This window comes from Chanodichthys erythropterus, chromosome 11, assembly GCF_024489055.1.
Source record: "Chanodichthys erythropterus isolate Z2021 chromosome 11, ASM2448905v1, whole genome shotgun sequence".
Taxonomy (NCBI): Eukaryota; Metazoa; Chordata; class Actinopteri; order Cypriniformes; family Xenocyprididae; genus Chanodichthys; species Chanodichthys erythropterus.
In genome coordinates this window covers 52667470-52685237 of record NC_090231.1, presented here as the reverse complement: position 1 = coordinate 52685237, position 17768 = coordinate 52667470, and the positions used below count along the sequence as shown (strand labels likewise).

Here is a 17768-nt window from a genome sequence, read left to right as displayed (position 1 = left end):
TATATTTTACTAGCAATGGTAGTTTTTTATTTGCTTTATTAGTGAAAATGTATTCATTCGAAAGGCTGGGTGATTTATGAGTCTATGTCGTGCAATATTTGGGGGAGCAGCATGAGTTTTTTTCTGTGCCTCTTGATAACCTTTGATCAGTGGTTTATTGCAGCTTGACCTCTGATTTGCATTCATTTCTTCTCATAAGACTGTGAGGAAATAAACTATTGGAATTTAGAAAGCACAACACTGACATCACACTCGTGCTGCTGTTGCTAAGCCACGTAATCTATATTGGTATGTTGTTACAGTATATAAAAAAATCGAATTCTTTCTCTCAATATAGTTAAACATTACAAATCTTGCATTTTTATAATATGTACTGTTTGTTCAGATTAACAATTAACACTCAGTTTAAGAGAAAAGCACGTTCACACATTTGCTTTCTTAAATACCCTCCTGGCAATAATTTATGACAAACTTATTTAAATTCTAAACGTGTCTCTAAAGATATTACTAAAAACAAATATTAATTTCTTAAAGCAAAGGTGCAAAATACAGGGAAAACAAGGATTTGTTTGCTTTTTTTGAAAAAGAAGTGTGCTTAATTGTATTGAATGTCAAACAGTTGCTGGTCCCCATTGACTTCCGTAGTATGGAAAAATATACTATGGAAGTCAAGTCAATGGGGACCAGAAACTGTCTGGTTACCAACATTCTTCAAAATATCTTCTTTTGTGTTCAAATTAATTGAGGGTGAGTAAATGATGACTGAATTTTCAAATACTAAATTACAACTTCATCATTACAAATGTGTAATTATAAATATAGCCTATTTAAATACATGACATACACTGAAAATAACAGAAAAAGTACTGGCAGCTTATTACCATTATTTTACAGACATTTCTGTTAACCCTAAATCACAATGCAAAGAATTTCAAAATAAAGGTAAACACCTGTAAGAATAAATATGGAAAATGTGTATTATTTTTTTGTGATAAATACTCTTTTTCAGAGTATGCAAAAGTGTACTTCGTTTTCACAAGAGTCTCTAAAATTTAGATTTTAAAGTGGACCTATTACGCCCCTTTTCACAAGATGTAGTCTTGGTGAAGTCTCTGGTGTCCCCAGAATGTGTCTGTGAAGTTTCAGCTCAAAATACCCCACAGATAATTTATTATAGCTTATTAAATTTGCCCCTATTCGGGTGTGAGCAAAAACACTTTTTTGTGTGTGTGTCCCTTTAAATGAAAATGAGCTGCTGCTCAAGGCCCGCTTTCAAAAAGATGGCGGGGCTTTAACAGCTGCTCAACAACAACAAAGCTGGAGAATCTCACGCAGCCAAAATGACGATTGTGTTCAGCTTTACATTATTCAAACCGGAGTCGACACTGGTGGAGAGACTCAGGAAGAAGTTACAGCTTTTAGAATGAAACTGGATGTTTCTGAATGGTTAGTGGACAAATTTATGTAATTGCTGTGGAGTTGATTCAACTCATCCACTAGCATGTGTCGTCATGTTAATCTTTTGTGCAAATCCAGCGTTGAATTGATCCTCGTTTGTGAAGCAGTCCGGCGTAAAATGATGGCATGGCAACAACACTACACTACAACAACTCTTCCTCTTCTCTAAAGCAGCCCAGCATGGCCTCACCCCCTTTGTTGCGTGTTCACGGGGGCGGGGTTTATGTAAATTTTGGGGTTAGTGATGTCACCAACCCAGGAAGAAGCTTGTTGTAGTCCCTACCAGCCGTTTGTTGTAGTCCTTAAAAAGCAATTTCTGTAAAAGAAAATATCTCCCATTGCATTGATATTTGAGTGTTGTAACTTTGCAGATGTTGTTTATGCTCAAACAGCAACAGTTACACATTAACTAAAGTTAAAAAGGTGAAATCATAATGAGCCACCCCTTTAATTTCTTCAAGCAAAGGTGTAAATTACAAAGATTAAAATACACTGACAAAAAAGTACCAAATAGTTGCTTTCTTTTTTCATTTTTTTTGTCAGTTGTACACATACAGCAATGCCATGTTATATAAATAGTGTTTCAGATGAACATGGCAATCATTTAGAACCATATGTATCAAAGTACACCATTTAGGAGTGCAAGCGGTGTTGCGTGCGGTCAAAACATATACAAATACAACTCAACATAAGCTTATCTTTTTCACATAGCCTAACATATATAGGGCCTACTCAATACTGTACAATGCTGCCACCATGTGCTGAGTGCTTGGATTTTATATTAAAAATTCACCTTTTAAAACTCATGAGGATAGGCCATTACATTGCTGCACATTTTGAGAATGATTTTACAAATGAAAGCATGCAATAATCCACTGATAATACAATACATCGCGATAAATATATCTATATTTAATATAACTTCTCACTGACTGTGTCTGTTGTGTTTGCAACTGAAGATCTGTGCAGTGTGCTTTGATGAGAGATCTTTGCTTGCTCTTTTCTACACGTTTAATTATGTAGAATGCAATTAAAAATGTGATTTACCATCTTTATATGAAACTCTAAAGATACGTTTTTGTAGTACCAGATTTCAGAATGATTTTGTGGACTAATTGAAGATGCTGTGTAGTATGAAAGGTTTTTTTTTTCTTTTCTTTTCAAATATATTCAAATTTCTCATTTCTAATATTGGTGTAGCTTCAGATTATATCTGAAAAATAAAATATTTATATATAAAGATCTTTGCATTAATAATTATGGAGGTGTCATTGGCCTACGCTGTCATTAAAATTAGACATTAGGGCCTAAAATAGCCTATAGCAAATTCATGGATCATTATAATATAAATTTATCATCGTAATTGTATTCGCGGCCCATTATATCAGCATTTTCTACATGTAAAACTGCAATTGGCTTTAATAATTTACTTCACAAACATGTCCAGTAGAGGGCGTAACTTTATTATTTAGTGGTGTGAATAAAACTAGTTGCAATTCACTAATTCACGAGGCTAAAAGTGTGTTTATCTTAATAGCAGATATGTTATAAATAAAGCGTAGGCTACTTAAAATTGCATTTTATTAAAACATGGATAACGTTTCCAGCCAAGACATGTGAATAAATATTAGTATTGTCTGATGCAAAAACTCAAATGGGATACATGAAATTGCAATAAACAGTCTTACAAATAAAACATTTACATAAACATAGCCATTATGTGTCTTAAGACCAGTACGAACAACTAACAGTTAGTCGTATCAAATTAAATCAATCTACATTTTTATGTAGTAACTGACTTAGTTATGACCTATCTTAAAGAGAAAAAATCGACCAACTGGCCCCTAAATGAAATAAAACGTTTTTTTATTTATTGCAAACTATTTATAGATGACATTTATGAAATGTGTCACAGAATGTATCAACGATACATCCAAAGTCATCTGAACATATGGAAGAGAGAGAGAAAAAAAAAAGACAATCACATTTAAATAGCTTTTTAGGAACAAAGAAAAAAGGAACAGAAAAGAAAGAAAAGAGGATAAATAAAATAAAAAAACACCAATACAAGTATTGGTACATGAAAGATCTCATCATATCTCTTAAAAAAAGAAATACATTTTTTGTTATTAATTATTCTTAGATATTTGATTAAATGTTCTACTTCACAAGAAATCTATAAAAGTAGGTATTTTCTTAAAGGTACAATATGTAATATTTTTGCAGTGAAATATCCAAAAACCACTAGGCCAGTGTTATATATTTTGTTCACTTGAGTACTTACAATATCCCAAATGTTTCCAACTATTTGTAAATCGTGAGAAAGTTGCAATTTTAACCAAGGCTCCGGGACGTGTGAGGAGTCGTCTGTCTGTTGCGTCAAACCGCGTCAAACCCGCATTACCCTCGGTTTCCGGTTTTATTTTATAGCAAACACTCGGTGCCCAAGGAAGTCGACCAGAAGTTGAAGTTGGCCTGGTGCCGCCATCTTGTAGCAGAACTTCACTTGCGTTAGCATCCCCATTGACTCCCATTCATTTTGGCGTCACTTTGACAGTGAATAACTTTACATCTGAGACGTTTAAAGACTCAATTTGTCCATTATTTATTTCCAAAGATACACGACAATGTATAAAGGGCTCCATTACCTTCTATGTTACATTATGGCCCCGTAGAAACAGTTTTTGTAAAAAATAAGCTAACGATTGCGTCATAACCACTCGACTCTCTGTCGCACATTAGAGAAATTACCGTACAGACAGGAGGAGAAGCTCGCAGGCAATCGGGGAGATTATCTTAATATGGCGTACTGGCGTTACATTTTAAAATACTATACAAAATAATTGATCAGAATACTTACTCCTGCTCACTCACGCCAAAGAACTCCCCGCTCAAGCTCGCCGTCTCTGCAAGATTAACGATGGCAGTTTTCATGCACAGCTACTAGAAGATTTACATCTGTCAGACAGGTTGCTGACGTCATCAAGCTTAGTGTGAAACGGAAGTACTAAAAATTGCTAAAAATGGGCTTCACTTGACTCAATTGAGTTCCAATGGGGTCGCTGTGTCCATTTCTTTTACTGTCTATGCAAACACCAAAGACGCTTTAATATATTACATGTTTTAATAGACAGCAACTGTTTCGATATATTTATAGACAGAAAACGGATTGTTATATAGCTCAACATGTTTAGTCTTATTGTTTAAATCTAATTTTCTTAATTTTTTTTGCTAGTACCATGCTTTACCATGCCTCAGATAAAAACACTATTTTGTCAAATAGCTAACATAGCAGATGCAGCTTTATTTTTAGTAACAGTAATACAGCATTCTCTCCATCATACAATACATTTTAAAATTAATTGCATGCCATTTATCAACACAAGCCATCTAATATATAATATGATGTTCTAAAATCGATCTAGCTTACTGCAGTGTGTAACAGTGTCCACCGAGTGAACACACAGAGTAACGTTATAACATTTTCAACACACTCAGATGTATCTAATATGATAAACAGAGCTGTGTTACCTCATACTCATGAAAGAGGAAGCGGCGTCGGCGACTGTGGAATAATTAAAGCTCCGCTGCTTGTGTTGCGCAATCGCTCCAGCTCCTCGTTCAGCTTCCACAACACTCGCTCCTGCTCTGCTTCATACTACAGTAACATTAATAATTGCATCCATGAACATGATTTCTTCCCGACTCCAATCCCTATTTTTTGCACCGTCCGTTGAGTTGAAGACCACATGTCCAAGATTCCGCTCTAAAACTTGGCGTCTTCAAGCTACGCCTTTGTTTTGAATAGACCTCTAGCGGCCAAAATTATTACATATTGTACCTTTAAGAAGCCTTTGTTTGTGAAAATAGAATTTTTGCCATAGGATAAGAACATTAACAGTACATTCTAAAGATTAGTTTTGGTTTTCAAAATAGCAAACAACATCCTTAATGGGTAAATTATAATTCATATTAACTTTAGAAAAACAATAGGAAACTCAAATCTTTCCAGAAAAGTGATGGAACATTACATGAGAAAAATAAATGACAAATATCTTCACTTTCTTTTTTTTTTTACAGAAGGTGCATATATCAGCTACATCACAAAAAAATGTCACAAGAGCATTACAAGGGTATACATTATAATTTAAAATTTTAAAATGCATTTCTTTCACTTTATTAGGTATACAGTATGGTAATAACCATGTTTTCCTCCACTGAATGTTATCTATTTTCGAACTAAATGAAATAAAACGTAACAGACTTACTTGCCACGCGATGACGCATGACGTAAACGAATCACTGATTTATTTATTTTTTAACCGGCAACTGTTCAAAAGAACCGATTCGCGTAAACGAGTCGGACTTCCCATTTAATATTTGAGTTGTAAGCAACAAGACTCGAACAACCCTCGAGAAGGCGTGGCTTGCTTTACTGACAACATAGTCTACCAATCAGCTTCCAGACAAGAACCTTCAGTACAGTTCACAAACCAATCAGCTGAGCGGAAGGCGGGGCGTCGCCGCTCTCGTCTGCTGTGCAGAGAGTCAGACCGCTTGCTCGCTAGAAGGAAGTGCATCTGAAGTGGCACTGGTTTTATTTTGATGCACATGAGCATTCATCTCTTCGGATAAAATTACATAATTCCCGACATCAGCGCGGAGGGATTTAGCCCGGGTGTATGCATCTCCCCGGTACATCTGGAGCTGTAGAGGCTGTTTTCACCGGAGCAGCGTGGGTTAAGGTGGGCCTTGCCCGGATATCTGTCTGACAAGCGAACCAAAACCGATCCGGTACCCGCCTCAAGATAACCATCACAGTTAACGTTAGTCCTCCAGAGACTACACTTGGAGACCGCTTGGACTATAACACACACTAGCCAGATGGGTAAGTAAGGCGAAACATGAAGATTTGCTGATATCTAGTAGAGAATATGAAGTATTACACATGATAAATGCACACTAGTAAGTGTACGAGTAGCTCAGGCAGTAACTGATGGGTTTGAGCCACAACCAGAGCGTGTCCATGTCCACATTATGCGATTTGAACACAGTATGCAGAAACTCATCCTTCAGGGAGGCTGTGATGTAACGTTTCCATGGATTATTCACAACAGGACAACTCATGCTCTTCATCCTGCATCCTTCATTTTTGGGCTAATTATATTCTTCTGGCTTGGTGAGATGATCGCCACTGCCTGAAAACAGCTTTTGAGATGAGTATTTAAATGTGCTGGGAATCCAGGTTCATCCCTGCTGCCAGGAAATGAAGTTCATATTTCTTAGACATCCCCAGTGCATCCTGGTGTTGTTTGATTGACAGCCTGTGATGTAATACTTGACACAAATATGTGAACTAGATAAATAACCCTCGCCTTGCTGCGCTCCTCGGTGCATGTTCTAATTATTAGAATGAATATGAACATGCAATAGCAGGATGGTGAGTCTGCAGAGGTCAAGGGATATATTGTGATCAAGGGATGGGCGCGATGTGTGTTGGGACAGTGATTCCCAGCCTTTTTGTCTTATGCACTCCAACAGCCCCATCAGTAAGGATCAAGTATCCGTTATGTGACGGGAAATCAGAAATGTGAACTAATATATTATACGTAATCATTTAGCATTATCATTAATATTATTATAGAAGAAAGAATCAGCGTAGCGAGTGGAAAACAGACACACAGTAGCATATGTATTCTGCTATGTTTGTCATCCACTCAAATTGATAAGTATAATTTAAAGTATAAATAAAATAAAAGAAAAAAGATATTTTGAAGAATGTTGGTTTTGGTGACCATTGACTTCTGTTTCATGGACAGAAGAAAAAATATTTCTCACAATATCATATTTGTATTTGACATAAGAAAAAGTCATACAGGTTTGGAACAACATGAGGAAATGAGTGGTGAACTATCTTTTTAAAGTTGATATGAAATGAAAGTTGCAACTGACTTTATTACCATATTATGATGTTTTTCTGAATGAAATGGATGAAAAATCTTCTAAATTGTTTATTTTCATTATCGATTTGCAAAGTAAAAGAAACAAAGTTTAAAATACATGGCTGCATTATTCACAATAATACCAGTAACATGTATTAAAGGTGCCCTAGAATCAAAAATTGAATTTACCTTGGTATAGTTGAATTTCAAGAGTTCAGTACATGGAAATGACATACAGTGAGTCTCAAACTCCATTGTTTCATCCTTCTTATATAAATCTCATTTGTTTAAAAGACAAGAACAGCCGAATCTCAACATAACACCGACTGTTACATAACTGTCAGACTCAGGGAGCGCGCGATTTAAAGGGGCCGCAGCCTGAATCGGTGCATAGTTAATGATGCCCCAACATAGGCAGTTAAAAACATTAATTAAAAAAAAAATCTAGGGGGTATTTTGAGCTGAAACTTCACAGACACATTCAGGGGACACCTTAGCCTTATATTACATCTTGTAAAAACTGGTTCTAGGGCACCTTTAAGAAAAAATAAATAGGATAAATTTTGATTTTATGGCAACTTATAATTCTTGTTCACTGCAAAAAAGAGAGAGATTTTTCTAAATTTTGTATTTTTGTCTTGTTTGTAGTCCAAATATCTAAAATGTATTAAATCCAGATGCTTTTACTAGATAAGAGAAATGACATAAGATATTTTTTCCTGTTTTCAAAAAATCAAAATGAAATGAGTTTTTGCTTAAAGGTGCAATATGTAAGATTTCTCTTCGCTAGAGGTCTATTCAAAACAAAGGCGTAGCTTGATGATGCCAAGTTTGAGCGCGGAATCTTGGGACATGTGGTCTTCACTTCACAGTCGTGCAAACATCATCAGTATAGGACTTGGGATAGGAATCGGTATGATTCCTAATATATAGTATGTAATATATATGTAATATATTAAAGCATCTTTGGTGTTTCCATGGTTTCTACAAAATAAAACCGGAAACTGAGGGTAATGCGGATATGACGCAATTGACACGCGACTCCTCACGCGTCCCGGAGCCTTGGTTAAAATTGCAATTTTCTCACGATTTACAAACAGTTGCAAACTTTTGGGATATTGCAAGTACTCAAGTGAACAAAATATATAACACTGGCCTAGTGGTTTTTGGATATTTTACTGCAAAAAACTTACATATTGCACATTTAAAACAAGTAAAACAATCTGCCAATTGGGGTACGAAAAACGTTTTGAACATCATTTTGATTTTTTTTTTTTCACAGAAAACAAGGAAAAATATTTTATGTAATTTTACTTCTCTAGTAAAAGCATCTGGATTTAAGAATTTTTACAAATTTAGACTGGAAACAAGAAATACTGCAAATAAATACAAACAATACTAAATAAATACAAAAATACTAAATAAGAAAAGCATTTTTGGCGTGTTCAATCTGTGAAAAGGCAGCAGTTACGCCAGAGCTGTCCTAGAGAAACGACAAAGCTATATCACAAACCAGTATCTGCCTGTCTTGTTTTGTTTCAGCTCATTTTTCTGAATATCCTGATAGTTAAAGGGCCGTTCCACCATATTAATATTGCACAATACAGATAAGAAAATGTGTGTTCTTACTTGTCGTTGTGTAAAGTAAGCAAATCAGATTTGAACTGATTTCGTTCAACAGCAACAGTCTTCAGATTTTTGTTTGTACCTGACTGAATAACTGAAAAATATTGCATAATACTACCAAGGTAATTCATATTGCTTGCATGCTGCTATTTCTGCCCAGTGTGATAGTTATTGCCGTATATACACCCAAAAACACCAGTGTTTGTTTGCTGAATTCAATCACCTTAACTGCAGTTTCTTACTTTAAATATATTGTAGAGAACATATGATATGAGAACATATGAGCTTTTTTGCACAATTTGTAATAAAGATTCACTTTTTTATATTCAACTGAACACAAAGAAGATAGCCATCTTGGGTAGAAAATGACATCAAATATTATAAAATCAGAAAAAAAAAGTTTGATTTTGTTATTCTTTTAAAGAACTTAGAGCTAGTATTAATCAGTAGTTTTGTAGTTGTTATGCTCTGTACAGGAGTATTATATGGTTTGTTTGCTGCTGAAAGTTTTTGAGATTTTTTGTTTTTTCTAGACTAAATATGCAGTACAAGACATTTGTGATTTGAAAAGCAGCAGGAAGATTAGATTTGACTCATTGTCTCTGTTGGCCTTTCTCAGCATGATTTGTTGTAGTCTGTTAATGGAACGAAGGCTTCACTTGCTTTAACCATCCCTAGAGTGACAAATGTATTCTAGAATCACCATTCATTCACACTTTAATTGGCTAAATTTGTCTTCTTTTCTGCCGTTGTCATATTAGTTGAGCTTTTCTACCTAATCAAAGAGCTTCAAATCATGACAGATGTTCCTGTAAATCAAACCAAACTTTGGATTAAAGCATCTGCAAAATTATTGAATGTAGTAGAATGAGTTTTGTTGGAGTCATAGCCTTAAAAATGCAGTAAGTGATTTCTGAGAAACACTGTTGAAAGCGCCACAACACACTTGTAGCCAATCAGCAGTAGGGGGTGTGTCCAGTCATGATGGGGGAGAAGAGAGACTGATCAAGGGGGAGATTTGAAGAAAGACTGTAGAAAGAGAGAAGGCTGAGAGACATTACAAAAGAGGAATAAGCTCTGACACACAGTGCAGTAACACTTTGGCTGCCCCAAGTTTAGGTCCCAATCCTGTTCCCTTTTCTGCTCCCCCAGTGCTTACTGTCTATCGTTTTACTGTCCTAATGAAGCAGGGCTCGACAATAAGACTTGTTATGTGAAAAAAGCATTTTTGTTTTTGTGGTGTAAATGTAGTTTATTATGTCTAAAGTTCTATGAACTCTTACTTACTTAAATGTGATATTTGCCACGTTACATTGATTTCCAAGGATTTTTTTTAACTTTTATAAAGGGCATTTTCCCTTACCTTTTAAATGTACAGTACAGTCCAAAAGTTTGGAACCACTAAGATTTTTAATGTTTTTAAAAGAATTTTCTTCTGCTCACCAAGGCTACATTTATTTAATTAAAAATAGAGTAAAAAACAGTAATATTGTGAAATATTATTACAATTTAAAATAACTGTGTACTATTTAAATATATTTGACAAAGTAATTTATTCTTTTGATGCAATGCTGAATTTTCAGCATCATTACTCCAGTCTTCAGTGTCACATGATCCTTCAAAAATCATTCTAATATGCTGATCTGCTGCTCAATAAACATTTATGATTATTTTCAATGTTGAAAACAGTTGTGTACTTTTTTTTTCAGGATTCCTTGATGAATAGAAAGTTCAAAAGAACAGCATTTATCTGAAATACAAAGCTTCTGTAGCATTATACACTACCGTTCAAAAGTTTGGGGTCAGTAAGAATTTTTATTTTTATTTTTTTTAAATGAAATTAAAGAAATGAATACTTTTATTCAGCAAGGATGCATTAAATCAATCAAAAGTGGCAGTAAAGACATTTATAATGTTACAAAAGATTAGATTTCAGAGAAACACTGTTCTTTTGAACTTTCTATTCATCAAATAATCCTGAAAAAAAATATTGTACACAAATATTTTGTACAATTGTACACATTAAATGTTTCTTGAGCAGCAGATCAGCATATTATAATGATTTCTGAAGGATCATGTGACACTGAAGACTGGAGTAACGATGCTGAAAATTCAGCTTTGCATCACAGGAATAAATTACTTTGTGAAATATATTCAAATAGAAAACAGTTATTTTAAATTGTAATAATATTTCACAATATTACTGTTTTTACTGTATTTTTAATTAAATAAATGTATCGTTGGTGAGTAGACGAAACTTCTTTTAAAAACATCAAAAATCTTAGTGGTTCCAAACTTTTGGACTGTACTGTATGCATCTTGTTTCATGTCAAATTCTTACATTTTATCAATAAATTCACTTAGAACAATAAGACACCTGTCAAATTAAATCAGTATCAGCAAAATCTATTTTTGTACTGCTGAGGTGACACAGATGCTGCATCTAATCCAACTGAATAAATATGTTATGAGATTTTCAATAAAAGTTTCTGAATATACTAATATGAAATGTTGGGGAAAATGCAGTGATACTTTTAAATATGAAACTGAACAAGTGTCATTGAATCAATGACTCACCCAATTTGTTCAGAAACACTGAACCATTCAGTAATGAAACACTGCTTGTGTTGCTTGAACATGCAAAACTGTTATACTATTTTAAAGGCTTTGTTTGGAACTATTTTCGTTGGCGAAACGGAGCAAAAACAGTCAGTACTGTGTCTAAAATGTAACTCACTTAATATTTACTAGTTGTTTATTGAACTTGTATTACATCCCTGTAACAGATAATAAAATCAGAATAATCATCGACCGCTTAATAATCGAATAGTCGACCGCTTAAAGCGCATGATGGAAAGTAAACACCTATTACCATAGCTGAATTTCAGCTCCTTAGGCTTCCCCAGCGCTTGATACACAGTGATATGAACGATGCCGTCGGTTTTTCTGTATCAGTTGTCGACAACATGAATCAAACTCTTCCAGGCCTCATCTACAAATACAGTGTTTGAGGGCTGGTCAAAGGAAATTTGTTACATTGCAGTGCTTCCCACAGGTTTGAAATATACTTGCGGTGGTAGTCGGGCGAAAAATCCTCCTGTTACCCACGGCACAAAAATGGTCTACAAACAATGTGTGATTTTTAACAGTATTTTTATTTATTGCAATTAATTTTAATTGCATAATAAATTACATTTAATTACATACTAATATTATGTAAATTATGCAAAATTACAGCATTTAAATGGTTCACATTTTCCTATGTTCTCCTTGCTGTCATATAGTGTGTCTCTCAGTGAATGGGACACAGATTTTACTAGTAAAATTTATAAAATGAATATATGTCAAATAATGTTCTTAGTCTTTTCTTCCTGTGGGGGAGACTACAATAATTTACTATGAATTAAATGGAAATCAAATTAAATACAATTTATTGTGTTACCAAAATACCAATAATGCCCAAAAGAAAAAGAAAAAAAAAACTTTGCGTGTGACTTTTAATTATAAACAAGCCCGAAATACACCGGGACTCTTATTTTGAAATGTCTGTACTATTGCAAGCTGATCCTTCAGATTCTTACAATCGTCTAAAACATTTTAAGCCATAAAGTAGACATTGTAATAATTCATCAACATGAGTTCATTAGCAATCGCTTGGCATAAATCTCCGCTTTTCATTGATTGAGAATCACTTTGAAGCAGTTTGAAGCAGCTTGTAGAAAGCACAACAGCGCCCCCTTCTGACTTTGCAACATGCAGCACCCGTGGGAATGTAGCAGTTCTGACACACACATAACGAGCAGGTATGAAACGACTAGTTAATCGATCGCGGATGGTGTCATTATCTTGCGCGGATATAAAAGTATAAGAGGATAAAAATAATAAAAGCAAAAATGTGTCTCCAAATATACTTGGGCGGCCGTTATTACACATGGGTGGTCCGCCCAAGTAAAGTCTATGTGTGGGAAGCACTGCATTGATACGTAGGTTTGTGACAGGAAGTGAGACTGGAATTGCTGACGACTCGTTTCGGCAGTTCAGAATTGATTCGTTCTTTTAGGAGACAATAACTTTATTTGTCATGCACTTTTTAAAACTTTGTGGACCTTTTACATTAACAAGCAGCTATATTACACACTGCATGAAAGGTAATATTTGAAAAAGCATAATTGAGGCACTTTATTTGATTTTATTCTTTAACAAGCTTTGTGAAGTTAATTGATTTGGTGCTTCTAGAAGAACACTGTACTTTCTAAACACAAGAATTTTATCTTTTCATAATTTTGTGCACTTGTAAACTTGAAAATATAAAGCTGTTGATTATTTCCCTTTCATCAGCAGATAACCTAAGCGAAGCCCTGAAGACGCTGAAGCTCTCATCGGCAGACAGCACTTCAGACTGCGTCGAGGGCTGCTTGGACTGCCTGCTCAAAGCTTTGGCCCAAAATAGTAAGTCTGCATATCTTTTAAATGGCTGTTAATTTCCACCATTCTTTAAAGCTGAAAGAATGATTGAGAAGCAAAGGGAAGGAACCTTGACTTAAGCTCAAGGCTCATATATCTTATATTCAGATTATCCAAGGATGCAAGATTGAATAAAATCTTTTTTTTTTTTTTTTTTAATAAGGACCTTGCAGTTACTTTTTCTTATGCTGTGTCATGTTGCTATGATTAATGCAGCCAACTGAATAGAAAACCTCATTAAAAAATAAAATAAATGAAAAGCATCAGTTAAAACGCAATGGAAAGATCAAGCTCAATTCTCCCCAGCATTCTTCTTGCCAAAAACACCCGTTTAGATTGGAAAAGACCTTCTGACTAAGTTTCATGTACCATTTAAGGGTGGGGTTACATTAAATGGTTTATATAACAATAATAGGTCATTGTTGAAAATATTATAATTAGAATAATGGTGTGTCAGTCTCCATGAATGATTGTGCAGAAAATAACAGAAAAAAAGTTGTAAATGTATGTAGACTTTGTGATGAGAATTTAAGTCTGTCATAAAGTAATAAAAACTGACTATACAGACTCAGCGAAAACTAGGTGGAATATACGGTTTAACTCATGGATGTTTAGTTTACTTTAATGCCTTTTTAAAGGGTTAGTTCACCCAAAAATGAAAGTTCCGTTATTAATTACTCACCTTCATGTCGTTTCAAACCCATAAGACCTTCTTTCATCTTCGGAACACAAATTAAGATATTTTTGATGAAATTCAAGAGCTTTCTGATCCCCCATGGAAAGCAACGCAACTATTCAAGGTTGCACTTTCAAGGTCCAGAAAGGTAGTAAAGACATTATTAAAATAGTCAACGTGACTTTAGTGGTTCAACCTTAATGTTATGAAGCAACAAAAATAATGACTTTATTCAACTTTATTTTTCTCTTCCGTTTCAGTCTCTGACCTTTGGCGAGTTTAAACTTGTAAATCAGTGTTACTTTAGTATTATTATGCATTATTAAATTAAATTAATTATTGTTTTTATTTTAAGTTTTTGTAATTTTGTTATGTGCTCTTGTGATATTTATTAGTTTTTTTATGTTTCTATTTAGCTTATTTTATTTTTAGCAATTTTAGTACTTCAACTTATTTTATTTCAGTTTGGGAAAGTTACTTTTAAAAGTAATTGCGTAACTTATTTACTTTTTATGCAAAGTAATGTTACTTTTGCGATATTTTTATCTCTTCTGGGCTGGAATTGCTTGTTTGTTTTTAATAACAAAAAAATAAATAAATAAAATAGAAGTTCTGGTTTTGGCAAATGTACACACAAAAAATGCAAATGCAAAGGAAATGCAAATTCACTATTGTACAGTAGAGGGCGCAGCTCAAACAAACCTTTCAGCTGAGCTGCCATTCTGGATTGAAGAAGAATAGGATACAGGAGAAAAAAGAAGAAAAACACTCCTACTTCATCAATAAAAACAAAAAAATGAAACACAGTGTGATTGTAACAAAAGTTCCAGTTCAGGGAAGGAGGAGGCGGGAAAGAAAAGCGGCAGCCCCACACGGACGACTGCCGCAAAAAAACACAAAAAAACGGCAACATAGAATCCAGTCCTCTCTCATCTTTCCCTGTCATCACTCCTCCTTTTATCCTTCCCGAGCTCCTCTGTGGTACTCGAGACTAGTGTGGCGCGCAGGTGATGCTCATTAGCACTCGTGCCACCAGCCTTGCTCCATTCCCATGGCTCTCAGCCCCGTCCTGCTTGCCACAGTGATGTTTATCTAAAGTCATTCTTGCTTATTAGTACAGTTGAATTAGATCATCGAAGGTCAGCAGCAAAAGACATTGTTCATAAAGTGAGTTTAAATACATATTTTAAATCACAGAAATGTACTATTTCATGTTTGCTTAATATTCTGACTTTGCATTGAGGAACACTGAATCTCTGTGATGAGTAAATGCATGTTCATATTTAGTCTAGAACTACAATACCCATCATGTTCACACAGCGCACACAACACCTCTGCACTTACTCCTGATTTCTCTCAGCATGGAAACAGGAGAGCGGTCAGTCAATAAATGGGAAAACAAAGTAACTTGCATTACTTATTTGAAAAAGTAACTATTTTGTTGTATATTTAAAAGTAATGCATTACTTAAAAATTTAGTCTGATTACTTAGCTCTCGTTACTTGTAATGATTTAGACGTGTGCTTTCTCAATGATTCTTCGGTTCCTGCATCACTTCTTGTGACTGAATATTCAACCTTTTTGTTTGCAGGGAAGATCCTTTCATAGTATCATATTATTCACTGATGTTCCTCACTCTGTTTTCAGATGTTGAGACTAGTGAAAAGATCCAGGAGATGGGTGCTCTTGTCATGATGCCCGCTCTTCTCTCTGCGCAGAACTCATGTACACCAAAAGTTGCCAACATCATTGCAGAAGTGGCCAAAAATGGTAAGTGCTTCTGCATCGCCAGTCATCTTGGATTACTGACACCTAGTGGTGTGGATGCAGCGTCACGCAAAAGATTTCAGTAAGCGATGGCATTGTAGAAATGCACTAAAAGCAGTTAGACAATTAATACTTATTATTACAAATATAAAATTATGTGATATCAACATGGCAGTGCCCATGAGGCAACCAGCTCAGGGTTATTATAATCGTCAACTAAAACTAACACCAAAAAGAAAACATTTTTGTTATTTGAAATAAAATATTAAAAATTCAAAATTATTTTATTTCAGCTAGTTTCTTAGGCAAAATATCTCATTTTAAATGTGATTGAATAAAATAACTAAAAATAAAATTGAAATAAAAATTAATAACAGCTGTATAGACATATATTTATAAAAAAACAAAGACGGATAAAAATGACAAAAACAACAAAATTACTAAAACTTTAAAAACAAATTCAGAATATTAATAACAATATTCAACGATGCTTAAATAACACTGGACCTGCTCCTTGTAAAATGAAGTTTTTATTAGGCTACTGATATGACTGGTGTCATATCACATTTTGTGTGTGTTCATGATTCTATGATGTATTTTCCAAAAGTACTTCAGTTCTTCAGGGATAAACTTTTTCTTTTTTTTTTTAAATGAGAAAAAACGTACTGAGTGAATCCTTAGGAAAGATAGAGTTAATAAAATAACTGGCAATAATCTGTCTTCATCTCTGTGAGTTCAGAGCTGTCTTCATTTTCACTGGCCTTAGTACTAGTCTATAATATCATTCTTAATAGAAACCTGTTTAATAACATTTTTAAGTTGGTTTTTGTCCCTTATATGTCTGTTTGTTTGTCTCTGCTTTTCTCTGATTCCTTTTCCCCAGTTTCACTGATACTGCAGTCGTGTCTATGTCCATTCATGCGTGTCATGATTACTGCTATTGGCAGTGTGAAGGAAATGATAGCCTCGTATGAAAGCTATAAGATCAGTGCAGCAGAACCAGTCGATCTCAAAACAGACAGATTAAAATTGAGTTGAATCATAAACGCGCTGCACTACGCATGATGCAGTCCTGAGATATGCAGTACTCTATGAGAAAATAAATCATTTTCCTGCTGTAAACACTTTAAATTTACAACTTACGATAAAATTTAATTATCACAATTCAACTAGTGCTGCAGCTAACAGTTGTTTTGATAATTAATACATTAATTATTGCTATAATTGCTTTAAAAAGATCCCGTATTTTATTTGTGGGAGTGCATTACTAACAAGTGTATGAATGTATGTTGTTCATGCTGTGGAAAAAAGGAATTTAAAATACAAGCATTGCATGCAATATAAATTTAATGTAGGTTTTCTTGTTAAAAAAAAACTAAACTAAACATAAATAGCTCCATTACATGATTTAAATATAAAAATTATTATTTCTTTTTATCAGTTTTATTGATTAATTGTTAAGGTCCTGATTTCAATCTGATTACTCTGTCTGAGAAATGTTTTGTAATATAGGCCTATTAAAGGGACAGTCCACCCATTTGAAACACAAATTAATATGTTTCTAAAATTCTATTATAATTTTCTGTCCATCCATTGAAAGTCTAGGTAAACAACATTTTCAAACTTCAAAAAGTACATCGTAAAAGTAATCCATATGAATTGAGCGGTTTAATCCAATTCTTCCAAAGAGAAAGAGTCATTTTAACTGATAAACCTATTTCATTCTTAAATAAAATTGATTAATGCACATACATCGAGCTCATCAAATATGGTCAGTGAAAGCTCAACCATACTTGCAACAAATGAGGTTTTTTCTCATTCGCACGTTTCACCAC

General features: G+C 34.2%; 1 protein-coding gene across 3 annotated transcripts in view; it reads left to right on the top strand.

Moving 5' to 3' along the window:
* Positions 1–6001: 6001 nt before the first annotated feature.
* The window catches only part of rap1gds1 (RAP1, GTP-GDP dissociation stimulator 1), a 67536-nt gene continuing 55769 nt past the window's right edge, over positions 6002–17768 (top strand). For 2 of the 3 annotated variants that reach the window (XM_067400021.1, XM_067400019.1), the window contains exons 1-3: positions 6002–6346; positions 13365–13475; positions 15814–15936. In XM_067400021.1, coding sequence (XP_067256122.1) covers positions 6343–6346; positions 13365–13475; positions 15814–15936 — 238 coding nt within the window. In that variant the 5' untranslated portion in view covers positions 6002–6342. The remainder of the gene's footprint in view (positions 6347–13364; positions 13476–15813; positions 15937–17768) is intronic. The other variant, XM_067400020.1, reaches the window with a different exon arrangement.